The sequence below is a fragment of the Salmo trutta genome, chromosome 8, assembly GCF_901001165.1.
Source record: "Salmo trutta chromosome 8, fSalTru1.1, whole genome shotgun sequence".
NCBI classification, from domain to species: Eukaryota; Metazoa; Chordata; class Actinopteri; order Salmoniformes; family Salmonidae; genus Salmo; species Salmo trutta.
In genome coordinates, this window is record NC_042964.1 from 25,592,923 (window position 1) to 25,619,613 (window position 26,691).

Below are 26,691 nucleotides of genomic sequence, written 5' to 3' on the forward strand. Positions count from 1 at the left end.
AGGGGTCAAGGTGAAAGATCTGAACTACATTCAAATAGTGTATATTCCTTCATCACCCAGAAAGCCCTTCAGTAGGATTCTCTCACACACACACACACACACACACACACACACACACACACACACACACACACACACACACGTAACATGTGACTGTGAGGTATCCGCTCGGGGACTTGACATTCATACTGTAGCAACAGGACCTAGCTCAGTAGGAACCATAGAGATACATAGAGATACAGCTTTATGGTAGAAACATCACAAGACCATCTGTCAGAATGGCAGAGTGTTTACTCACTCCAGAACTTTCAACCTTGAAAACAATAACATTAACTTTCCCGCCTAAGAGAAACAAAATTAGTGGAATGAATATTGGCCATATGCCACAACAACTCTGGCCTTTTTAAGTACAACACTGTAATGGTCTTACAGAAGGGTTAACTTTTTAGTGACAGGGGCAGTATTCGGAAATTCGGATGAATGACGTGCCCAAATTACTCTGCCTACTACTCAGGCTCAGAACTTAGGATATGCATATTATTAGTAGATTTGGATAGAAAAACACTCTGAAGTTTCTAAAACTGTTTGAATGATATTAGTATAACAGAACTCATATGGCAGGCAAAAACCTGAGAAAAAAATCCAACCAGGAAGTGACTTGTAGTTCTATCTAATCCCTATTCAAACTACAGTGTCTGTGGGGTCATTTTGTACTTCCTAAGGCTTCCATTGGCTGTCAACAGCCTTTAGAAACTTGTTTGATCCATCTACTGTTACTGGGCAGAGAATAGGAGCTCAGTCTATCAGTGGACTGCCTGGGACCAGTGAGTTGTTTACAGCGCGGGCACGTTGGCGCGCCTCTCCTTCTTTTTCCTCTGTAATGAATACGCTACTGTCCGGTTGGAATATTATCAACATTTTATGTTAAAAAGACCCTAAGGATTGATTGTAAACATCGTTTGACATGTTTCTATGAACGATAATGGAACTATTTGACTTTTTGTCTCTGGTTCTGCGCTCTCGCGTTATGCCTTTGGATTAGTGACCTGAACGCGCGAACAAAACGGAGGTATTTGGACATAAATATGGAGTATTTGGAACAAAAAGAACATTTATTGTGGAAGTGGGAGTCCTGGGAGTGCATTCCGATGAAGATCAGCAAAGGTAAGGGAAGATTTATAATACTAATTCTAAGTTTAGTTGACTCCAGAACTTGGCGGGTAACTTGATGGCTGAGCTCTGTACTCAGAATATTGAAAAATGTGCTTTCGCCGAAAAGCTATTTGAAAATCTGACACAGCGGTTGCATTAAGGAGTAGTATATCTATAATTCTTTCAATAACTTTTGTAAAGTTTATCAACGTTTATGATGAGTATTTTTGTAAATTGATGTGCTCAGAAGTTTTGGTGGGAATACATTTTCTGAACATCACGCGCCAATGTAAAATGGGGTTTATGGATATAAATATGAACTTTATCGAACAAAACATACATGTATTTTGTAACATTGAGTCCTGGGAGTGTCATCTGATGAAGATCAAAGTTTAGTGATTCATTTTAGCTGTATTTCTGGTTTTTGTGACGCCTCTCCTTGCTTGGAAAATGGCTGTGTGGTTTTTCTTGTCAAGGTGATGTCCTAACATAATCTAATGTTTTGCTTTCGCTGTAAAGCCTTTTTGAAATTGGACACTGTGGTTAGATTAAGGAGAATCTTATCTTTAAAATGGTGTATAATACTTGTATGTTTGAGAAATTTTAATTATGAGATTTTTGTTGTTTTGAATTTGCCGCCCTGCTATTTCACTGGCTGTACCGCGGGTGGGACGCTAGCTAGCATGGGCTAGCGTCCCACATAGCCCATGCTAGTTAAACAACACTAAAACAGAGTGACTGTCCCTGTCTGAGTCTGTAATACCAAAATGTTGAGCAGACCACCATAGTCCCTGTGCCCAAGAACACTAAGGTAACCTGCCTAAATGACTACCGACCCGTAGCACTCACGTCTGTAGCCATGAACTGCTTTGAAAAGCTTGCCATGGCTCACATCAACACATTTATCCCAGAAACCCTAGACCCACTGCAATTTGCATACCGCCCCAACAGATCCACAGATGATGCAATCTCTTTTGCACTCCACACTGCCGTTTGCCACCTGGACAAAAGGAACACCTACGTGAGAATGCTGTTCATTAATTACAGCTCAGCATTCAACACCATAGTGCCCTCAAAGCTCATCACTAAGCTAAGGACCCTGGGACTACGGGAGCCCCTCAGGGGTGCATGCTCAAGCCCCTCCTGTACTCCCTGTTCACCCATGAATGCATGGCCAGGCACGACTCCAACACCATCATTAAGTTTGCCGACGACACAACAGTGGTAGGCCTGATCACCGACAACGATGAAACAGCCTATAGTGAGGAGGTCAGAGACCTGGCCATGTGGTGCCAGGATAACAACCTCTCCCTCAACGTGATCAAGACAAAGGAAATGATTGTGGACTACAGGAAAAGGAGGACCGAGCACGCCCCCATTCTCAACGGTGCTGTAGTGGAGCAGGTTGAGAGCTTCAAGTTCCTTGGTGTCCACATCACCAACAAACTATCATGGTCCAAACACACCAAGAAACAACAAAGCCTGTTCCCCCTCAAAAAAAAGATTTGGCATGGGTCCTCAGATCCTCAGAGTTTTACAGCTGCACCATCGAGAGCATCCTGACTGGTTGCATCACTGCCTGGTATGGCAACTGCTCGGCCTCCAACCGCAAGGCACTACAGAGGGTAGTGCGTACGGCCCAGTATATCACTGGGGCCAAGCTTCCTGCCATCCAGGACTTCTATACCAGGCAGTGTCAAAGGAAGACCTTAAAAATGTTCAAAGACTCCAGCCACTCTAGTTATAGACTGTTGGCTCTGCTACCGCACGGCAAGCAGTACCTGAACGCAAAGTCTAGGTCCAAAAGGCTTCTTAACCTCTACGGGCTAGGGTCAGTATTGAGAATTTTGAAAAAAATATGTGCCCATTTTTAACTGCCTCCTACACCAGCTTCTATCCTCAAGCCATAAGACTCCTGAACAGCTAATCAGATTGCTACCCAGACTATTTGCATTGTCCCCCACACCCACCCCCTATTTTACGCTGCTGCTACTCTGTTTATTATCTATGCATAGTCACTTGAACTTTACCTACGTATTACCTCAATTACCTCAGCTAATCAAATGACTACCCAGACTATTTGCATTGTCTCCCCCCACCCCCTATTTTACCCTGCTGCTACTCTCTGCTTATTATCTATGCATAGTCACTTTTGAGTATAGCCTCGCTACTGTTATTTTACTGCTGCTCTTTAATAAAAAAAAATGTTTTTGTTAGTTAAGGGCTTGTAAGTAAGCATTTCACCTGTTGTATTTCGGCACATGTGACATATTTGAGAGAGAGAGAGAGAGAAGACATTTCCATTGAAAAGGACCCATGAGCACCAACATGTGACGTTCATAGGAACATATCAAGTTGGGTGTCAAATGAAAGCTAAGAGCCTATATTTTGAGGAAATTAAGGCATAGATACATTTTTCAACCCTTTTCCATCTTAAAAATTAGACATAATAAAGGCTTTGATTTCTGGATAAACATATGGAAAACAGATCTTGACATCTCCTAGAAAACGTCTGAAAAGGTATCAGAAACACATAAAAACACAATCACGTTGACGTAAAGACCCCTGCCAACTACCGTAAATTCCGGACTATAAGCCGTTACTTTTTTCCCAGCTTTGAACCTCGCGGCTTAAACAATGACGCGGCTAATATATGGATTTTTCCCGCTTTCAATTTTTTTTCTCCAAAAAAACACATTCTGTGACGTGCTCAGTTTTTTGCCGGCATGAAGCTTTCATTAGACCAATGAAATTGCCGAACGGGTTAAGGTCAAACAACTTTTTTGTTTACTGTTTAGATTAAATCGAGCGCTCTCAAACTTCCCATCATTCTGATTACGGTAGTCATTTTGTCACCCTCATCATGGCAAAGACACGGAGAAATGCATATGATGCAGCTTTCAAGTTGAAGGCGATTGATCTGGCTGTTGGAAAAGGAAATAGAGCTGCTGCACGGGAGCTTGGTCTTAATGAGTCGATGATAAGACGTTGGAAACAGCAGCGTGAGGAATTGACTCAGTGCAAAAAGACAACTAAAGCTTACTGCTAATTTTTTTTTTGTTACAAGCCGTGTTTCGTTAAAGCCTATTTATTTTTGTTACAAGCCGTGTTTCGTTAAAGCCTATTTATTTTTGTTACAAGCCGTGTTTCGTTAAAGCCTGTGTAAAGTTCATTTGTTTCAATGTACCGGTAGGCACCTGCGGCTTATAGACATGTGCGGCTTATTTATGTTAAAAATAATGATTTTTTTACAATTCAGTGGGTGCGGCTTATATTCAGGTGCGCTTAATAGTCCGGAAATTACGGTAATATAGTTTGAGAAATTGATTAAGTATTGCCTTGTGCAAAACCACATATCTTTAAGATATTTTCGAATTTCTCTCCCTCATGAGGAAAGCTCACAGAAGTAACAAGTAATAGTAGATCTATCAATTAGTTTTAGTGATATTACTGATATCATATTTTTCGTATGAATTATTCAGTGAATAAAACTCGTAATTCCGTCACCAAAAATCAGTAATGGAATTACTGCAGCTGAATTGGTCAAAACAGTCACATAACACAGTTGTGTCACCTGGTACTGTCCTCCCTTCCACTGGAAGCTCATAACTTTTTTCTTTATTTTCTCTCGCTCTCTCTGCCTTTCTCACTCTCCAGTTAATGTCACCTCTCCCGGATCCTACTGACACCTACCCATGAGCCCCCTCTCTTTCCATTTACTGTAACCAGCATCCTTACCCACTGAGCACCCACCGACACCGGACAGCCATGGACGTTGAAAAGTAGTGGAAATTTGGTCAGTTCACCCTGGCCTTGATGTTAATGTCCACAGACAGACCGGTCCAAATCTGAACCTGTCATAGATGTATGTTTCACCAGTTTGAATAGTACAGTACAGTGAATAGAACACAGTAGAGAACAGTACAATACAATACAGTAAAGAAAAGTAGAATATAGTAGAGTACAGTATATCGTACTGTACTGAATTATACTTTACTGTATTGTGCTGGACGCAACTGTACTAAACTCTACCCTACTCTGCTGTGCTGTATTGTATTGTATTGTATTGTACTGCGTTATGATGTCCAAATGTGTGAAACATGAGAAGGACATTCATATCCATAATGATGAATTTCTGTTTAGTACAGATCAGGGACCCATGATGTTATTCCGTTATCGTAATTCCGTTACCGGGTGTAAATCCATTTCAGAGCTCTGCTTTCCAACCCGAGCCCGATGGGCCCCGACACTATACATTGGGTTAGGGCCGGGCAGGCCCTGTTTTTTTCCATCAATAACTAGGTTAAGGGTAGGTCTTGGGTATGACTAAATTGATCACTAACATTTTGAAGCTGAGCCATTTGTTCGTGCTCTGCTGCATAGTACAGTCATATCTGACGAAGATCACAACATGCTGACAGAAGTGCTTCATCCTCGTCAAATATATAAACAGGAGAGATTATTATTTTCGTGAAATAATGTTTTGTCGGAGTTTAGAGTGACGAAAAACAGCTCACTGCTCTCTCATGTCTTGTCATTGAGCAGAGCAGCCCAAGCCGAGCCGTTACTATGGATACTCATCGACGAAGAGCCGCCATTGGGCAGAGTGCATGCAGATCGAGCTGCCTGCGCGCAGTGAGTGAGTGACAGAGAGAGAGGAGCATCTAATGGATTTACTAACTGAGGAGGTTATTTCTGATTTCGTGCAGGGCCGGGCTTTAAATTTGGCAGAAGCAATCGGGCCTGGGTACGGTAGGGCCTTAATGTCACGGGCATGGATAGGCCTTAAAATGTATGCCCATGCAGGGCTCTAATTCACGTCACTTATTGTAGTTCAATAACCAAGGTATATTTTTTTCTAACTCAAGGTGCCATGTCATAGCTGACACCCAATTCCTTCTGCAGACATCTTTGAAATCTTAATTCGGAGCAGATATTGAACTTTGTATGGTTTTATTAAGCATGGTGGCATAAAATCCTGAGGGAGGATTTATCGTAATTTCGTTACCAAAATTTGCATCTGCACTGTTATTCCACTAAATTCGTTTTTTTTTTCAGTGGAAATTGTTAAACTTTGAAATAAACGGTTTTTGTTTGGCATACACTTTAAAGGGAAAAAACTGAGTCAAAGCTGTAATACCGTCACCGTGGAATTGCCCTTACCTCACTGATACTCCTCTGTGCAAACACACATTCTCAGGGCCAACAGTGTTTCATATCTTGGCATCGTAGCTCTCATTCCCGATCAATGAGACGCTGACTACTTTTCCTTGCATGACTTGTACAAGAAAGGAGATCTCACGCCACGCCACTGTTTCTCATGTATACAATAAAGCTTACAGCAAACATTTCAGCTTTTCTCATCTTAGCATGAGAGGTGAAGTGCTAGATTTCACATAAGAAGACAGAAGGCTCATGTCATGCCATTTAGTGGTGAAGTCCAATATAACAGCAAACACATGACTTCTTACAGCTTTTTGGGTCTTTCCAACTCCAATCCACAGTTTAACTGCAACACACACACACACACACACACAGAAACACACACACACACACACACACACAGCTGCTTTCAAATAAGCTAACATTCCTAAGCGTTTCTTATAATGACAAACACCCTACTCCTCGTGCTAGGTTGTTCCAAGCGCCGATTCCAAAATCCCTACATTCCCAGGCAGCCTTACCTGACCTGGTCCGTAAAACTTCCAGCTTCTCCATGTCTGCTTCCACACTTACTCACTCAGTAGGAGTGGGAACGGAAAGCGAGAGGGGAAGAGGGAGAGAGCGAAAGAGAGAGACGCTCCAGACTCTGAGGTAAGTCTTGTGAGTCATTAACTGACTGAAGCTAGGAGTGTCAGCAAGAATGAGAGAGAGAGGAGAGAGATTTCTCTAGTATGTCGAGGGGAGAAAGAGAGGAAGTCAATGGTGCCGGCTCTGTTCACACCCTCCCCTCCTGTCTCCCCCTCTCCTCCCCCATCCTCCCCCTTCCCTCCCTCTGTGGCCATTGTCATCGCTGCACTGCTTTTTCCTTCCCTTCCTCTTTAACCCTTTCCTGAACCATTTCCTGAGCACACTGGAGGTGACGGATAACTGGCCAATAGGGAACCTGGGTGTGTGTGTCCGCAGGAATGACCATGTGAGCACACCACATAAAAACACACAAGCAACACACACAAACAAACGTTCACTTATGAGCGTGTTGGAAAAACATGACCACAACAAGAATCAAACCATGGATGTAAAACCAAAAGAACACGCCAAGAAGCAAAAACATCCAAACTAACAGATAATAACTCGGTGTGTGTGTGTGTCTGCAGGATTTACCGTGCATCCACACCACAGGGCCGGTAGCCACATAGAAACACACACACACACACACACACACACACACACACACACACACACACACACACACACACACACACACACACGAGAACGTTGGGGGAACTTTACCAACCAAACTAAAGTGGCTAACTCTGTGTGAGTTAATTGTGAAATTCCTCTTTGAAGCCTCTACAATCAGCGCTTTCTACAGCCAACACCAAAAGCATGTCTGAGTAATCAGCAGATAATCTTATTCTTCTGACTCTACGTGTGTGTGTGCGTGTGTGTGTGTGTGTGTGTGTGTGTGTGTGTGTGTGTGTGGTATGAAGAAATATTGAAGCTTAAGACTTGGTCTGTATAGATAATATAAGTATTGCCAATGTATTCGCTTTCAAGAGCATGTAAAGTACATCAGTCGAGAGAAAAGGAGAGAGAGAGAGAGAGAGAGAGAGGGAGAGAGAGAGAGAGAGAGAGAGAGAGAGAGAGAGAAAGAAGGATGGAGAGAGGAATAGAGAGAGGGATAGAGGGACAGAGAAAGGGACAGAGAGAGGGACAGACAGCCAGAAGACAACAGTCTCTCTAAGAACACATAACACCCTGAACAATACCTCCCTCCCCCCTCCTCACCTCTAAGATAAAAGGATATGATAGGCTACAACCACAACAACGGTATGATCTATGGCATACAGGCAGCATATTGTATACATTCATGGTGGAATCTGTACAAAAACAACTCAGTTACTGGCACTATGGGACAAACTCACTAACACACACACACACACACACACACACACACACACACACACACACACACACACACAAATGTACTCCCTAACAGTCAGTAGACAGTGGATTTACATTCCTGCTATTTACATTCCCGCCGTCGATGTCTGATGGGATAACACTATGACACACCCTCTATGTCTGCAGCACATAGACCAGGTGACCAAAGACACACACACAGACTGTCTCTCATATAGATACACATGACCTCATGTTCACACACACACGAATGAACAAAATGTACACACACACACACACACACAAACACAAACACACCCGTCATCAGCAGAGAACCATTCGGCATTCAACCTGCTTTAACACCTGAATGTTGCCATAGCAACAGAAGCCTGCTCTGTCACTCACACACTCATTCTCAAGCATAGAGCTGGGCGATATCGCGATAAATTGACTGAATTGATACAATAACGATAAATAGAACCATAAGTTTATAGCGTTAATGTATTTTAATTATCCTTTAAACTACTACTACTATTGTAGTTTGATGGTTGTAGCCATCAATTGTCCCATTAACAAATCACCCATATTAGCAAACTTATTTCATTTCAAATGTCAACTTTCTCTAGAATAGGCTATTTATCGTAGTGAACGATATCAGCAAAATGCCTGCGATAAGTGATCGGAATGGTCGGTGTCCCTAGTTTTCGATTTATCGTCCCAGCTCAACTCAATCCCACTCGTTCCTGCCCTCCCCGCACCATCCATCCATCCCTCCCTCCCTCCCTCTATCTCTGGAGGGTGCTGGCTACACAGCGGATGAGAGATTTAATTGGTCTGAGAAAATCTAAAATGGAAGTCGTGTGACTGTTTGTTTGCTAGTGGGAGCAGTGCGGTGTGTGTGCGCGTGCACACACACACCGCACATCATCATCATCATCATCTTCTGGAAAACCGTTGTATAGCAGCAGAGAGAGATGGAATCACAGAGAGACTGCATAACCTATAGTCAGCCATATATATAATAGGGTTGGGTAGGTTACTTTCTAAATGTAATCCGTTACAGTTACCTATCCAAAATTGTTATCAGTAATGCAACTTTTAGATTACCGAAACACAATCTGATTACTTTCAGTTACTTTCCTTTTAAGAGGCATTCGAAGAAGAAAAAAAGGATCCATCAAACGCATTTGGTGTATCATCACATTGGTCTCTGACTTGTGATCAGACTCGCTCCGGTGGAACAAACTTCCGCTTTTTTTTCAATGCTGAATTGAATGTCATTGAGAAAACTGAAAGATGCCATAATATGTATTTTTTTCCGCAAACATCCTTTCTAAATTTAAAAGTTATCCAAGAAGTAATCATCACAAGTTTTTAAAAAGTATCTGTAATCTGATTACAGGTACAGTTTTTTGTAATCAGATTACATGTAACAAACCACATGAAATCAGTTACACCCCAACCCTGTATATACAGTTGAAGTTGGAAGTTTACATACACCTTAGCCAAATACATTTAAACTCAGTTTTTCACAATTCCTGACATTTAATCCTAGTAAAGAATCCCTGTTTTAGGTCAGTTAGGATCACCATTTTATTTTAAGAATGTGAAATGTCAGAATGTTAGTAGAGAGAATGATTTCAGCTTTTATTTCTTTCATCAAATTGCCAGTGGGTCTGAAGTTTACATACACTCAATTAGTATTTGGTAGCATTGCCTTTAAATTGTTTAAAACTTGGGTCAAACGTTTCAGGAACCCTTCCACAAGCTTCCCCCATTCCTGCTGACAGAGCCAGGTTTGAAGGCCTCCTTGCTCGCACACGCTTTTTCAGTTCTGCCACAAATTTTCTATGGGATTGAGGTCAGGGCTTTGTGATGGCCACTCCAATACCTTGACTTTGTTGTCCATTTTAAGCCATTTTGCCACAACTTTGAAAGTGTGCTTGGGGTCATTGTCCATATGGAAGACCCATTTGCGACCAAGCTTTAACTTCCTAACTGACGTCTTGAGATGTTGCTTCAATATATCCACATAATTTCCCCTTCCTCATGATGCTATCTATTTTGTGAAGTGCACCAGTCCCTCCTGCAGCAAAGCACCCCCACAACATGATGCTGCCACCCCCATGCTTCACGGTTGGGATGGTGTTCTTCGGCTTGCAAGCCTCCCCCTTTTTCCTCCAAACATAACGATGGTCATTATGGCCAAACGGTTCTATTTTTGTTTCATCAGACCAGAGGACATTTCTCCAAAAAGTACGATCTTTGTCCCCATGTGCAGTTGAAATCCGTAGTCTGGCTTTTTTATGGCGGTTTTGGAGCAATGGCCTCTTCATTGCTGAGCGGCCTTTCAGGTTATGTCGATATAGGACTCGTTTTACTGTGGATATAGATACTTTTGTACCTGTTTCCTCCAGCATCTTCACAAGGTCCTTCGCTGTTGTTCTGGAATTGATTTGCACTTTTCGCACCAAAGTACGTTCATCTCTAGGAGACAGAACGCACCTCCTTCCTGAGCGGTATGACGGCTGCGTGGTCCCAATGTGTTTATACTTGCGTACTATTGTTTGTACAGATGAACGTGGTACCTTCAGGCATTTGGAAATTGCGTACAGGCTCAGTGAGCACAACCTTGCCATTGAGAAGGGTAGACACAGGAAAATCTGGCTCCCTGTAGAGGAAAGGCTGTGCAACCACTGCACAACAGCAGAACTTGAGACAGAGCTGCATTTCCTGACTAAATGTAAAAAATTGAAAACAATTAGAGAGTGTCATTTCCCCAAATCTGAAACCCTTATTCAAGGTTTCAAAGACCTCTCTGATGAGGATAGGGGGTTGGCAGCGCACTACATTGCTGCCTGCCATAAGATGAGGGACAGTGTCTGACAGACCAACCAACCTGCACATGTCCTCTATGCTTATTGTTCATTGTATGGTTATTTTGACCCTTGGTTATTGTTGTTACTGTTGTCCCGTTGACAATTTGTATTCTTATTATTTTAATATTGTAAATATCCAAAGTAAGCTTTGGCAATATGTACATTGTTACATCATGCCAATAAAGCTAATTTAATTGAAAAATTGAGAGCGACAGAGAGAGAATATGCATGTAAATAAGCAACAGCTGAAGATAAGGCAGTTTTGGCAGCCAAATATGAGAGAGAGATGCAGGGAGAATGATGGAGCGAGAGAAAATGATGGAGCGAGAGAGAGAGAGAGAGAGAGAGAGATAGAGAGTGTGTGTGTGTGTGTGTGTGTGCATAAGCAACAGCTGAAGATAAGACGACAGTTTTGGCAACCAAATATGTGTCCTCCTGCCACAACCTGAGGGGCCGCCAGTGAAAATTGCAATGAAACAATAGTATTTGCCATGTTGTTTTGTTTGGGCTTTGATACCATATGGCTTTTCATTCATGTTCAGTCATTTTCAAACTAGTCTACTACTATTTAGATTTGTATGTATTATGGATCCTAAGGCAGCAGCTACTCTTCCTGGAGTCCAGCAAAATTAAGGCAGTTCTATACAATTTTTTAAACATTACAATACATTTTACAACAGATTTCACAACACATTAAGTGTGGGCCCTCAGGCCATTACTCTACTACCACATTTCTACAACACAAAATCCATGTGTACATGTGTGTATCGTGTGTATGTTATCATGTGTGTATGCGTGTGTCTGTACCTGGGTGTGTCTTTTCACAGTCCCTGCTGTTCCATAAGGTGTATTTTTATCTGTTTTTTTAAATCAGTTTTTACTGCTTGCATGAGTTACTTGATGTGGAATAGAGTTCCATGTAGTCATGGCTCTAAATAGTACTGTGTGCCTCCCATAGTCTGTTCTGGACTTGGGGTCTGTGAAGAGACCTCTGGTGGCATGTCTTGTGGGGTATGCATGGGTGTCTGATCTGTGTGCTAGTAATTTAAAACAGACAGCTCGGTGCATTCAACATGTCAATACTTCTGACAAATACAAGGGATAAAGTCAATGTCTCCTCTACTTTGAGCCAGGAGAGATTGATATGCATATTATTAATGTTAGCTCTCTGTGTACATTTAAGGGCCAGCCGTGCTGCCCTGTTCTGGGCCAATTGTAATTTTCAATAGTCCCTCTTGCTGGCACCTGACCACACAACTGGACAGTAGTTCAGGTGCGACAAAACTAGAGCCTGTAGGACCTGCCTTGTTGATAACGTTGTTAAGAAGGTAGAGCAGTGCTTTATTATGGACAGACCTCTCCCCATTTTAGCTACTGTTGCATCAATATGTTTTGACTATGACAGTCTACAATCCAGGGTTACTCCAAGCAGCTTAGTCTCCTCAAAGTGCTCAATTTCCACATTATTCATTACAATACTTAGTTGAGGTTAAGGATTTAGTGAATGATTTGTCCAAAATAAATACTTTTATTTTTTTGAAATATTTAGGACAAACTTATTTTTTGCCACCCATTCTGAAATTGACTGCAGCTCTTTGTTAGGTGTTCCAGTGATTTCACTTTCTGTGGTAGCTGACATGTGTAGTGTTGAGTCATCAGCAAACAAAGGCACTCAGAGCCAGTGGAAGGTCATTAGTAAAGATTATAAATAGTAAGGGGCCTAGACAGCTGTCCTGGGGAATGCCTGACTCTACCTGGATGTTTGAGAGGCTTCCATTAAAGAACACCCTCTGTATTCTGTTAGACAGGTAACTATCAACAATATATCAGGGGATGTAAAGTCATAACACATACACCACCGTTCATAATTTTGGGGTCACTGAGAAATGTCCTTGTTTTTGAAAGAAAATCACATTTTTTGTCCATTAAAATAAGATCAAATTGATCAGAAATGCAGTGTAGACATTGTTAATGTTGTAAATGACTACTGCAGCAGGAAATGACTGATTTTTCTGGAATATATACATAGGCGTATAGAGGCCCATTATCAGCAGCCATCACTCCTGTGTTCCAAAGGCACGTTGTGTTAGCTAATCCAAGTTTATCATTTTAAAAGGCTAATTGATCATTAGAAAACCCTTTCGCAATTATGTTAGCATAGTTAAACTGTTGTTCTGATTAAAGAAGCAATACAACTGGCCTTCTTTAGACTTGTTGAGTATGTGGAGCATCAGGATTTGTGGGTTCAATTACAGGCTCAAAATGGCCAAAAACAAATAACTTTCTTCTGAAACTCGTCAGTCTATTCTTGTTTTGAGAAATGAAGGCTATTCAATGCGAGAAATTGCCAAGGAACTGAAGATCTGGTACAACGCTGTGTACTACTCCCTTCACAGAACAGCGCAAACTGGCTCAAAGCAGAACAGAAAGAGGACTGGGAGGCCCCGGTGCACAAATGAATAAGAGGACAAGTACATTAGAGTGTCTAGTTTGAGAAACAGACGCCTCACAAGTCCTCAACTGGCAGCTTCATTAAACAGTACCCGCAAAACACCAGTCTCAACATCAACAGTGAAGAGGCAACTCTGGGATGCTGGCCCAGAGTTGTTTTGCCCATCTTCATTTTTTTTAAATTATTGGCCAGTCTGAGATATGGCTTTTTCTTTGCAACTCTGCCTAGAAGGCCAACATCATGGAGTCGCCTCTTCACTGTTGACGTTGAGACTGGTGTTTTGCGAATCAGGAGAACAGAATTATGGTCAGATTTGCCAAATGGAGGTCAAGGGAGAGCTTTGTATACGTCTCTGTGTGTGGAGTTTTTTTTCCCTCTGGTTGCACAATTGACATGATGGTAGAAATGTGGTAAAAGAGATTTAAGTTTGCCTGCATTAAAGTCCCTGGCCACTAGGAGCCCCGCTTCTGGGTGAGCATTTTCTTGTTTGCTTATGGCCTTATACTTCTTGTTGAGTGCGGCCTTAGTGCCAGCATCAGTTTGTGGTGGTAAATAGATGGCTACGAATAATATAGATGAGAACTCACTTGGTAGATAGATTACCTCATGATAAGCTGTAGACCACACTAACTCAAGCAAGCAATACCTCGAGACTTCTTTAATATTAGACATCGCGCACCAGCTGTTATTGACAAATAGACACACACGCCGCCCCTCGTGTTACCAGACGTAGATGCTCTGTCCTGCCGATGCACGGAAAACCCGCCAGCTCTGTATTATCCATGTCACTGTTCAGCCACGACTCGTTAAACATACGCTATTACAGTTTTTAATGTCCGCATTGGTAGGATAGACTTAAATCGTAGATCATCCAGTTTATTTTACAATGATTGCACATTGGCCAAAAGTACGGATGGTAGTGGAGGTTTACTCACTCGCCTATGAATTCTCACAAGGCAACCAGACCTCCGCCCCCTTTTTCTCCGTCTTTTCTTCACGTGAATTACTAAGATTTGAGCCTGATCTCGAGAAAGTAGTATATCCTTTCCGTCAGACTCGTTAAAGAAATCATCTTCATCCAGTTCGAGGTGAGTAATCGCTGTTCTTATGTCCAGAAGCTCTTTACGGTCATAATAGTCGGTAGAAGCAACATTATGTTCAAAATAAGTTAAAAACAATGCAAAAAATATAAATAAATAGCACAGTTGGTTTGGTGCCCGTAAAATGGCAGCCATCCCTTCCGGCGCCATTACTAATCGAGCATCCAAGAATAACAAAGCAACCTTAATTGTCTCAAACAGCTGACCAATTAGCCTGATTTTGCGCTATGGTACCGTTTGTCATGCGGTAGCATAGAGAACAGTCTATGACTTGGGTGACTGGAGACTGACAATTTTTTCAGCCTTCCTCTGACACCGCCTAGTATATAGTTCCTGGATGTCAGGAAGCTTGGCCCCAGTGATGTGCTGGGCCGTACGCATTACCCTTTGTAGCGCATTATGGTCAGATAATGAGCAGTTGCCATACCAGGCAGTGATGCAACCAGTCAGGATGCTCTCGATGGTGCAGCTGTAGAACTTTTTGAGGATCTGGGGACCCATGCAAAATCTTTTCAGTCTCCTGAGGGAGCAAAGGTGTTGTAGTTGCTGTTAATGTTAATATCATTACCACTCCTACCAGGTCTATTAGTATTATTACCATTAGCCCATTGTTATACGTGTACATGTACTTTGACAATGTAAGTAATTTAACTTGCCATGAAAATACAGTTAATTGAATTGAGAGATAACACTGTACATTGTTACATTCACCTATTAGTAGCTTATAGATATAGAAGGTACAGTGAGTTTAAGTGAGAGCATATGCACATGTGAATTTTATTTAACCCTTATTTTAGCAGGTAAATTGACTGAGAACACATTCTCATTTACAGCAACAACAACAGGGGGAATAGTTACAGGGGAGAGGAGATGAATAAGCCAACTGGAAGCTGGGGATGATTAGGTAGCCATGACACCGTGCCCCATACTGGCCCTCTAACACAACTTCTAGAAACATTTGGTCTCCCATCCAGGGACTGACCTGGACCAACCCTGCTTAGCTTCAGAGACAAGCCAGCAGTGGGATGCATGTTCGTATGTCTAACATGTCTGTCTGTGTGTCTGTGCGTGTCAGCATCACCAAAACAGAGGTGGTCTGCCAATGGAGATCCAGCCCTCCACCCTGTCTTCACCATTGAACACAAATCACTGGCAATAGTCCTGTCATTCAAATACCTGGGGAGCATCCTCTCGGAGGACTGAAGCATCGACTTTGACATTTAAAACAGGATGAAGCAAGCATCAGCTGCCTTCAGGAAACACAGACGCAGGGCCTTCCAAAACAGGGATCTCCACCTCCACACCAATCGCCGTCTATCACGCCATCTGCATCACGCCATCTGCATCACCACACTTCTTTACGGCTGTGAAGCCTGGGTCACTTACAGTTGCAACAACAAGCAGCTCGAGCGATTCCACATAAGATGCCAGCAGCGCATCCTGGGTATCACCTGGTGCCACCGTGTGCCCCATACAGAAATACTTGCTAAGACCAACTGCAAGAGTATGAAGGCCATGGTCACCCAACACCAACTGCGCTGGCTTGGCCATGTCATTAGAATGTCTCAGGACCGCTTGCCGCTCAAGATCCTGTACGGCCAGCGGTCTGCAGGGGGGCAGATGAAGTGCTACAAGGATCGGTTGAAGAAGAGCAACATCAAACCCCTGATTGGGAGTCCCATAGGGTGGTGCACAATTGGCCCAGTGTTGTCCAGGTTAGCTGGGGTAGGCTGTCATTGTAAATAAGAATTTGTTCTTAACTGACTTGCCTAGTTAAATAAAAGGTTAAATAAAATTCCGAAGTGGAAGTCATCATTGGATACGATGGACTACCATAACAATAATGGCGTGGAGAGACAGAGATAAAGCACAGGGCTTTGCTTGTATAAGGTTGTCATTGTGTGTTCTGTGTGTGTATATATGCCTGTCCCCTTTACAGCAATAAGGGGATACAGAAAAAAATGATTCCTTGTCTTATCCTCCTCCTCTCTCCATCTGTTGTTCCCACTCTCAACCCAGCTCTCTTTCCTCCTCTCCTCTCTGTTCCAAATCATTGCTCTTCCCTCTACATCTCAGCCCCTCTGCTTCTCTCTCCCTCCTCGTTTCCTTCCCCTCTTTTCCTCTCCTCCTTTATCAGTAAACCAGGGAATGAGGAGACAGATTTGCGTACTCTCTCATCTCTTCTCCCTCCTCCCTCTTCTACCCATTCCCGCTCTCCAACTCTCTGTCTCTCGCCCTCTCAATTTTCTTCTCCCTACTCCCTCTCCACCATCTCCTTCTCATTCCCTCTCTTGCTCTCCCACTGTCTTTCTCTCTCTCTCTAACAAGATCTCACAGTTTTAATAATTTTACTTCAGATTCTGATGTTTATCCACGTTTCCCCAAATGTAAGGGTTAATGTAAGGGTTACATGCTCTGGTACTATGGCGACTAAGTAAGAATTTTTTAAACCTCCTGCTTTGGGCTGCATGTGTCAATGTGTAGTCCATACATGCATAATCTATGAGCAGAATTTGTGTCTTAACTCAATTAGTCACGAAATCCCTAGTTTGAAAGTGACTTTTCCGGAAGCTGTGCGCGCCATTTTGAGTACTGCAAACTTGGACCATGTGGGCCACCCCCCTAGTAATTACAGTTCCAGCCCATGAGGTTCAGCCCCTTGCCATTTGAGTGACAGCTAGCAGGAAGCGCCCAATGGCTCAGTGGACACAGCAGAGAGAGCGAGAAAGAGCAACGAAGTGGTGCACATATGTGACGTAATATGCAATTTTCAGGGACCACTTTGGATCGTGAGCGGTACTTTCAGAACTACTGGCTAAAAAGTGTACAAAAGTACCGGAGAAAATCTTTAAGATAGGCTAAGTGTTAAGGTTTGGGATAGGGTCAAAAAAACAACAACAACAAAAAACAAGTGTCTACCACTGGGATTGAGCCACAACCTTCAGATCTGGAGTCATGGGATTACACCCATCTGCCAACCCCATCCACAATGGCCTAGCACAACCCAAGTTTACTTGATGGTAATAGGGCTCACTGTTTCCCATAGTGGCCGGTTTTGAAGGAATTTCCCGACGTTCTCTGGACATGGACAGAAGTCCAATTTCGAAGTCAATCTTGAGCGATCTGGTTGCTCTCTCTTCCTCTCTCTCTCTTTCCTTCTCTCTATCCCTCTCGCTCTCTGGATGAGAGACAACACAGCATAGACAGTATATTTAAAAACCCTATAGTAATCCAGCCGTGCAGTACCAAAAGCACTGAAGCAGGACCTTCACACACACTCAGTGTGCGCACACACACTTTGATACACTTTGAGATTATGGAATTCAGGGAGATCAAAACAACAAGAAATGTGACACTGTCCAGACGCTGATGGAAGAGGCGTTTCCAGGAGAGCTGTGCTTCAATAGAACAGTTAAGACAGATGTTAAAGACAGAACCCTGAACAAATGACACAGACCAACGATGCCCTCCAAGAGGAGCTGTGTGTGGTAAAGGTGGAGCTGCAGCAGAGCGAGAGGGATATCCAATGCCCTCTGTCAGCAGCTTCTAACCATGCCACCAACAGAGCAGCCCCATCAGCCTGTTAGAAGCCCAGATACTCCTGAACCCAGTGCAGCCTTCACCCCATCTGCTTCACAAGCCCCTCATCCTCTTAGGGTCCACCCTGACCGGCCAACCTCCCAGCCTGCCACAGCCTCCCCTGCCTCGCCAACCTCCCAGCAGTCTGACCATGTTCACCCGAACACACCTCCAGTGGACAGAGGACAGTTCAACCCAGCATACCTCTCAAAACTGCAGTTCTGATAGACTCCAATGGGAAGTATCTGGAAGATAGGAGACTATTCCCCAGACGGCTAAATTCTGGTGTCCCTCTACTGACAGTGCACTACAACTGCATGAAAATGCTGACAACCGTGTCCGACATACTGGGACAAATGACCTGCGCACAAAAGGAGAAAGACTGGATGAGAAAGTGAGAAAGGTGGCAGAGAAAGCACACACCCTGTTCCCAAGGGCAAACATTATTATGTTCACCCTTTTATCAAGGAAAGATCCCCCCTGGCAAATGATCCTAAATGTCAACCAACAGAAATCACCATGGACTGCTCCTCACTGACTACCAATGTCAGCATCTCTCACCACCACACCCTGACATGTGAGCTCTTGTACGACCATGTACACCTGGACCATAAGGGAGTCAGTGTCTTTGCCAAGGCCCTGAAGGATGCCACGTTAGGCAGAGTTCCACAATCATACCAGGCCAGCAACAGAGCTCCCCCACCTCTTTGCTATCCAAGGAGAGAGAGGCGGCCAATCTCATCTCAGCTGAGCTAGACACAGACATCTCCAGCCCCTACCAACATGTCCAAGCCCAGCAGCACAAGACCCAGACCAGCTTAGCCAGGCGGTGCCAGGAACCAACCCAGCTAAGCCCAAAGGTGCCAGAACCAGCCCAGCTCAGCCCCCCACAACCCTTCATAGCACTGGACTGTACTCTAGTGGTAGGACAAATAGTGGCCAATGGGAGGGTACCCCAGCCCAGCCCATATCTCACCCTTACTGCCAGCCCACATATGCAGATGCAGCTTCTGGTAAGAGACAAATAGACCCTTCAGCCAGTGGAGACACAACCAGACCCGGCTGGCCTCAGCACAGCTAAATCAGACCCGGCCCATCACAGCACAGCTCAACCAGACCTGGCCCGGCTTAGCACAGCTCTACCAGTCCCGGCCCATCACAGCACAGCTCAACCAGACCCGGCCAGCCTCAGCACAGCTCAACCAGGCCCAGCCCATAACAGCACAGCTCAACCAGACCTGGCCCATCACAGCACAGCTCAACCAGACCTGGCCCATCACAGCACAGCTCTACCACACCCGGCCAGCCTCAGCACAGCTCTACCAGACCCGGCCAGCCTCAGCACAGCTCTACCAGACCCTGCCCATCACAGCACAGCTCAACCAGGCCCAGCCCATCACAGCACAGCACAGCCAGACTCGGCCCATCACAGCACAGCTCTACCAGACTAGGCCCATCACAGCACAGAACAACCAGACCCGGTCCATCACAGCACATCTCTACCAAACCTGTACCATCACAGCACAGCTCTATCAGACCAGGCCCGCCTCGCAGCTCTACCAGACCTGGCCCATCACAACACAGCTCTACTAGACCAGTCCCACCTCAACTCAACCCAGCTCTACACAGCACCGACTACTACCCTAGGGTCTGACAAAACTCTGTTGAGGGTAGTGCACCACATGATGCAGTCCACACCATGTACCATTCACATCATCAGCCCTCAAATGCAGAGTTTGGAGCTTCACTAGCCACACTGCCGTTCACACCACCCTCCTCAATTCCCCCCACAACCTCCTGTGCACACCCAGAAAGAGGCATTGGCAGCCACTCGGATCCCCTGCAGCAGCTCCACTCCTTCGGTGGGAGCTTCATTCAGGGTGGACTGCTCTGCCAAAACTGCTCTCCCAGTTCCCGTCCCAGCCCCTGCATGCACCGACTTGAGGGAGGTCTGTCAAATGCTCAGTCTGCTCTGCTCTCACGGGGTTGGCCAGCGACCTTGGCAAGGTCTCAGCTCACTCAACAAATAGCTGCAGATGACCCTACCCCTGTTAGCTCTGATGGGAATGAGCTGAATACCCGCTCTGACTTTAAATCTCGTAGAGGGTTTGGGCTAATGCACCTAAATCAAATTGGTCACATACACGTTTAGCAGATGTTAATGCAAGTGTAGCGAAATGCTTGTGCTTCTAGTTCCGACAGTACAGTAATATCTAACAAGTATTCTAACAAATTCACAACGACTACCTTACACACAAATGTAAGGGGATGGAATAAGAATATGTACACATAAATATATGGATGAGCGATGGTCGTGCGGCATAGGCAAGATGCAATAGATGGAATAAAATACAGTACATACATATGAGATGGGTAATGTAAGATATGTGAACATTATTAAAGTGGAATTATGTAAATAACTAGTTATACCTTTATTAAATCAATTTATTAAAGTGGCCAGTGATTTGAGTCTGTATGTTGGCAGCAGTCTCTATGTTAGTGACAGCTGTTTATGTTAGTGACAGCTGTTTAACAGTCTGATGGCCTTGAGATAGAAGCTGTTTTTCAGTCTCTCAGTCCCGGTTTGATGCACCTGTACTGACCTCGCCTTCTGGATGATTACGGGGTGAACAGGCAGTGGCTCGGGTGGTTGTTGTCCTTGATGATCTTTTTGGCCTTCCTGTGACATCGGGTGCTGTAGGTGACCTGGAGGGCAGGTAGTTTGGAGAGTCTTGCGGTTGAGGGCGGTGCAGTTGCCATACCAGGCGGTGATACAACCCGACAGGATGCTCTCGGTTGTGCATCTGTAAACGTTTGTGAGGGTTTTAGGTGAAAAGCCAAATTTCTTCAGCCTCCTGAGGTTGAAGAGGCGCTATTGCGCCTTCTTCACCATGCTGTCTGTGTGGGTGGACCATTTCAGTTTGTCCGTGATGTGTACGCCGAGGAACTTAAAGCCTTCCACCTTCTCCACTACTGCCCCGTCAATGTGGATAGGGGGTGCTCCTTCTGCTGTTTCTGGAAATCCACGATCATCTGCTTTCTTTTATTGATGTTGAGTGAGAGGTTATTTTCCTGACACCACATTCCAAGGGCCCTCACCTCCTCCCTGTAGGCTGTCTCGTCGTTGCTGGTAATCAAGCCTACCACTGTAGTGTTGTCTGCAAACTTGATGATTGAGTTGGAGGTGTGCATGGCCATGCAGTCATGGGTGAAAAAGGAGTACAGGAGAGGGCTGAGAACACACCCTTTTGGGGCCCCAGTGTTGAGGATCAGCAGGCTGGAGATGTTGTTTCCTGCAGTACCTTCACCACCTGGCAGGCGGCCCGTCAGAAAGGCCAGGACCCAGTTGTACATGGTGGGGTCGAGACGCAGGTTCTCAAGCTTAATGATGAGTTTGGAGGGTACTATGGTGTTGAATGCTGATCTGTAGTCAATGAACAGCATTCTTACATAGGTATTCCTCTTGTACAGATGGGATAGGGCAGTGTGCAATGTGATGGCGATTGCATCGTCTGTGGACTTATTGGGGCGATAAGCAAATTGGAGTGGGTCTAGGGGTCTAGGGTATCAGAAGGTGATGTGATGCAACCAGTTAGGATGCTCTCGATGGTGCAGCTGTAGAACATTTTGAGGATCTGAGGACCCATGCCAAATCTTTTCAGTCTCCTGAGGGGGAAGAGGCATTGTCATGCCCTCTTCATGACTGTCTTGGTGTGCTTGGACCATGTTAGTTTGTTGGTGATGTGGACACCAAGGAACTTGAAGCTCAACCTGCTCAACTGCAGCCCCGTTGATGAGAATGGGGGCATGCTCGGTCCTCTTCTTCCTGTAGTCCACAATCATCTCCTTTGTCTTGATCACATTGAGGGAGAGGTTGTTGTCCTGGCACCACACGGCCAGGTCTCAGACCTCCTCCCTATAGGCTCCCTATTGTCGTTGATCAGGCCTACCACTGTTGTGTCATCGGCAAATGTAATGATGGTGCTGCCTGGCCATGCAGTCATAAGTGAACAGGGAGTACAGGACGGGACTGAGCACATACTGCTGAGGGGCCCCTGTGTTGAGGATCAATGTGGCGGATGTGTTGTTACCTACTCTTACCACCTGGGGGTGGCCCATCAGGAAGTCCAGGATCCAGTTGCAGAGGGAGTTGTTTAGTCCCAAAGACCTTAGCTTATTGATGAGCTTTGAGGGGACTAAGGTGTTGAACGCTGAGCTGTAGTCAATGAATAGCATTCTCACATAGGTGATCCTTTTGTCCAAGTGGGAAAGGGCAGTGTGGAGTGCAATGGAGATTGCATCATCTGTGGATCTGTTGGGGCAGTATACAAATTGGAGTGGGTCTAGGGTTTCTGGGATTATGCTGTTGATGTGAGCCATGACCAGCCTTTCAAAGCACTTCATGGCTACAGACGTGAGTGCTATGGGTCGGTAGTTGTTTAGGCAGCTTATCTTAGTGTTCTTGGGCACAGGGACTGTGGTGGTCTGCTTAAAACATGTTGGTATTATAGACTCAGACAGGGAGAGGTTGAAAATGTCAGTGAAGACACTTGCCAGTTGGTCAGCGCATGCTCGCAGTACGTGTCCTGGTAATGCGTCTGGCCCTGCGGCCTTGTGAATGTTGACTTTCTTAAAAGGTCTTACTTGCATCGGCTGCAGAGAGCGTGATCACACACGTCTTCTGGAACAGCTGGTGCTCTCATGCATGTTTTAGTGTTATTTGCCTCTTAGCGAGCGTAGAAGTAGTTTAGCTCATCTGGTAGGCTCGTGTCACTGGGCAGCTCTTGGCTGTGCTTCCCTTTGTAGTCGGTAATGGTTTGCAAGCCCTGCCACATCCGACGAGCATCAGATCTCGTGCAGTACGATTCAATCTTAGTACTGTATTTAAGCTTTGCCTGTTTGATGGTTCTTCAGAGGGTATAGCAGGACTTCTTATAAGCTTCCGAGTTAGAGTCCCGCTCCTTCAAAGTGCCAGCTCTAGCCTTTAGCTCAGTGCGGATGCTGCCTGTAATCCATGGTCGGGGTATGTACGTACAGTCACTGTGGGGACGACGTCATCAATGCACTTATTGATAAAGCTAATGACTGATGTGGTGTACTCCTCAATTCCATCGGAGGAATCCCAGAGCATATTCTAATCTGTGCTTGCAAAACAGTCCTGTAGCTTAGCTTCTGCTTCCTCTGAACACTTTTTATGGATCTAGGTCACTGGTTCTTCCTGCTTTAAGGAGGATAGAATTGTGGTCAGATTTGCCAAATGGAGGGCGAGGGAGAGCTTTGTATGCGTCTCTGTGTGTGGAGTATAGTTGGTCCAGAGTTATTTTTCCTCTGGTTGCACATTTATCATGCTGATAGAAATTTGGTCAAACGGATTTAAATTTCCCTGCATTAAAGTCCCCGGCTACAAGGAGCGCCACCTCTGGATGAGCATTTTCTTGTTTGCTTATGGCTCAATCAATGCTGTCTTAATGCCAGCCTCTGACTGGGGCGGCAGGGTAGCCTAGTGGTTAGAGTGTTGGGCTAGTAACCGAAAGGTTGCAAGTTTGAATCCCCGAGCTGACAAGGTACAAATCTGTCATTCTGCCCCTGAACAAGGCAGTTAACCCACTGTTCCTAGGCAGTCATTGAAAATAAGAATTTGTCTTAACTGACTTGCCTAGTTAAATAAAGGTAAAAAAATGTAAACAGCTACAAGGAATACAGATGAAAACTCTCTTGGTAGGTAGTGTGGTCTACAGCTTATCATGAGATACTCTACCACAGGCGAGCAATAGCTCGAGACTTTCTTAGATATTGTGCACCAGCTGTTTACAAAAATACACTGACCGACGCCCCTTGTCTTATCAGACGCCGCTGTTCTATCCTGCCGGTACATTGCATAACCAGCCAGACAACATATGTTGATGTTGTCGTCGTTCAGCCACGACTCCGTGAAGCATAAGATGTTACAGTTTTTAATGTCCCATTGGTAGTTTTAATCTCCCGCGTAACTCATTGATTTTACAGAATGGTGGGAAGTGGGGGTTTATTCACGCAGATCACGGGGATCAGGGCTTGTTCCTGAGGAAGCAGTATATCCTTCGCGTCGGGCTTGTCAGAGTCGTGAAAAGAAAAAGAAGATTCTGCTAGTGGTGAGTAATCGCAGTCCTGATGTCGAGAAGTTATTTTCGGTCATAAGAGACGGTAGCGGAAACATTATGTACAAAATAAGTAAAAAAAACAAGTTACAAACACAAATAAACAACAACAAAAAACAATCGCCATCTTACACATACAGTTGAAGTCGGAAGTTTACATACATCTTAGCCAAATGCATTTAAACTCAGTTTAACAATTCCTGACATTTAATCCAAGTCAAAATCCCCTGTCAGGTCAGTTAGGATCACCACTTTATTTGAAGAATGTGAAATGGCAGAATAATAGTAGAGAGAATGATTTATTTCAGCTTTTATTTCTTTCATCACATTCCCAGTGGGTCAGAAGTTAACATGCATTCAATTAGTACTTGGTAGCATTGCCTTTAAATTGTTTAACTTGGGTAAAACGTTTCAGGTAGCCTTCCACAAGCTTCCCACAATAAGTTGGGTGAATTTTGGCCCATTCCTCCTGACAGAGCTGGTGTAACTGAGTCGGGTTTGTAGGCCTCCTTGCTCGCACATGCTTTTTTAGTTCTGCCCACAAATCTTCTATAGGATTGAGGTCAGGGCTTTGTGATGACCACTCCAATACCTTAACTTCATTGTCCTTATGCCATTTTGCCACAACTTTGAAAGTATGCTTGGGGTCATTGTCCATTTGGAAGACTCATTTGCGACCAAGCATTAACTTCCTGACTGATGTCTTGAGATGTGGCTTCAATATATCCACATTATTTCCCTTCCTCGTGATGCCATCTATTTTGTGAAGTGCACCAGTCCCTCCTGCAGCAAAGCACCCCCACAACATGATGCTGCCACCACCATGCTTCACAGTTGGGATGGTGTTCTTCGGCTTGCAAGCCTCCCCCTTTTTCCTCCAAACATAATGATGGCCATTATGGCTAAACAGTTCTATTTTTGTTTCATCAAACCAGAGGACATTTCTCCAAAAAGTACAATCTTTGTCCCCATGTGCAGTTGCAAACCGTAGTCTGGCTTCTTTAAAAGGCGGTTTTGGACCAGTGGCTTCTTCCTTGCTGAGCGGCCTTTCAGGTTGTTTTAATATAGGACTCGTTTCACTGTGGATATAGATACTTTTGTACCCGTTTCCTCCAGAATCTTGACAAGATCCTTTGCTGTTGTTTTGGAATTGATTTGCACTTTTCGCACCAAAGTACGTTTATCTCTAGGAGACAGAATGCGTCTCCTTCCTGATCGGTATGACGGCTGTGTGGTCCCATGGTGTTTATACTTGAGTACTATTGTTTGTACAGATGAACGTGGTACCTTCAGACGTTTGGAAATTGCTCCCAAGGATGAACCAGACTTGTGGAGGTCTACAATTGTTTTCTGAGGTCTTGGCTGATTTCTTTTGATTTTTCCATGATGTCAAGCAAAGAGGCACTGAGTTTGAAGGTAGGCCTTGAAATACATCCACAGGTATACCTCCAATTGACTCAAATGATGTCAATTAGCCTATCAGAAGCTTCTAAAGCCATGACATCATTTTCTGGAATTTTCCAAGCTATTTAAAAGGCACAGGTCAACTTAGTGTATGTACATTTTTGACCCACTGGAATTGTGATACAGTGAATTATAAGTGAAATAATCTGTCCGTAAACAATTGTTTGTAAAATTACTTATGTCTTGCACAAAGTAGATGTCCTAACCGACTTGCCAAAACTATAGTTTGTTAACAAGACATTTGTGGAGTGGTTGAAAAATGAGTTTTAATGACTCCAACCTAAGTGTATGTAAACTTTCGACTTCAACTGCATCTGAGTGTTTAACACCTTTTCTGTCCTCGGAGTTAGTCATTTTAGGCGATTTGAATCTGGATTGGCTAATCCCGGCCTCAGAACAATTTAATACTATATGCATTGATTTTAATCTGATTCAATTGATATCAAAACCTACATGGCTAAATGTGAAAAACACTGTTAAATCCTCCTTGATTGATTTAATTCTTACTAATAACCCCCATAAATATTTGTCTTGTGGAGTATTTGCGTTTGATCTCAGTGATCATTGTCCCATAGTATGTATTAGAGATACGAAACAGCAAAACACTATTCCAGTGTTTAATTAAGAAGAGACATTTTTCAAAGTTATCTCCTCAAGGGTTTTTACATAACATGTTCTACTCTGATTTAGCCACCGTCGCCTGTATTCCTGACCTTGAGTTGGCTCTAGAATATGTATTCTCCATAATCATTTCTCTGGCAGATAAACACACTCCTTTTAAACAATTTAGAGTGAAAGGATAGTTCAGAATAAAACCAAGGGTTAGATCTATCTGAGCTCATTCAGATGACAAATCGGGCCTG

General features: G+C 44.1%; 1 protein-coding gene across 4 annotated transcripts in view; it reads right to left on the reverse strand.

The window, feature by feature from the left end:
* nhsl2 (NHS-like 2) overlaps positions 1 to 26,691 on the reverse strand; it is a 141,061-nt gene that overhangs the window by 49,530 nt on the left and 64,840 nt on the right. The window contains exon 1 of one of the 4 annotated variants that reach the window (XM_029760645.1): positions 6,837 to 7,020. The exons of the other annotated variants lie outside the window; for them this stretch is intronic. Within the exon in view, the coding sequence (XP_029616505.1) occupies positions 6,837 to 6,870 (34 nt within the window). The 5' untranslated portion in view covers positions 6,871 to 7,020. Of the gene's footprint in view, positions 1 to 6,836; positions 7,021 to 26,691 lie in introns of those variants that run through there. 4 annotated transcript variants of the gene reach the window in all.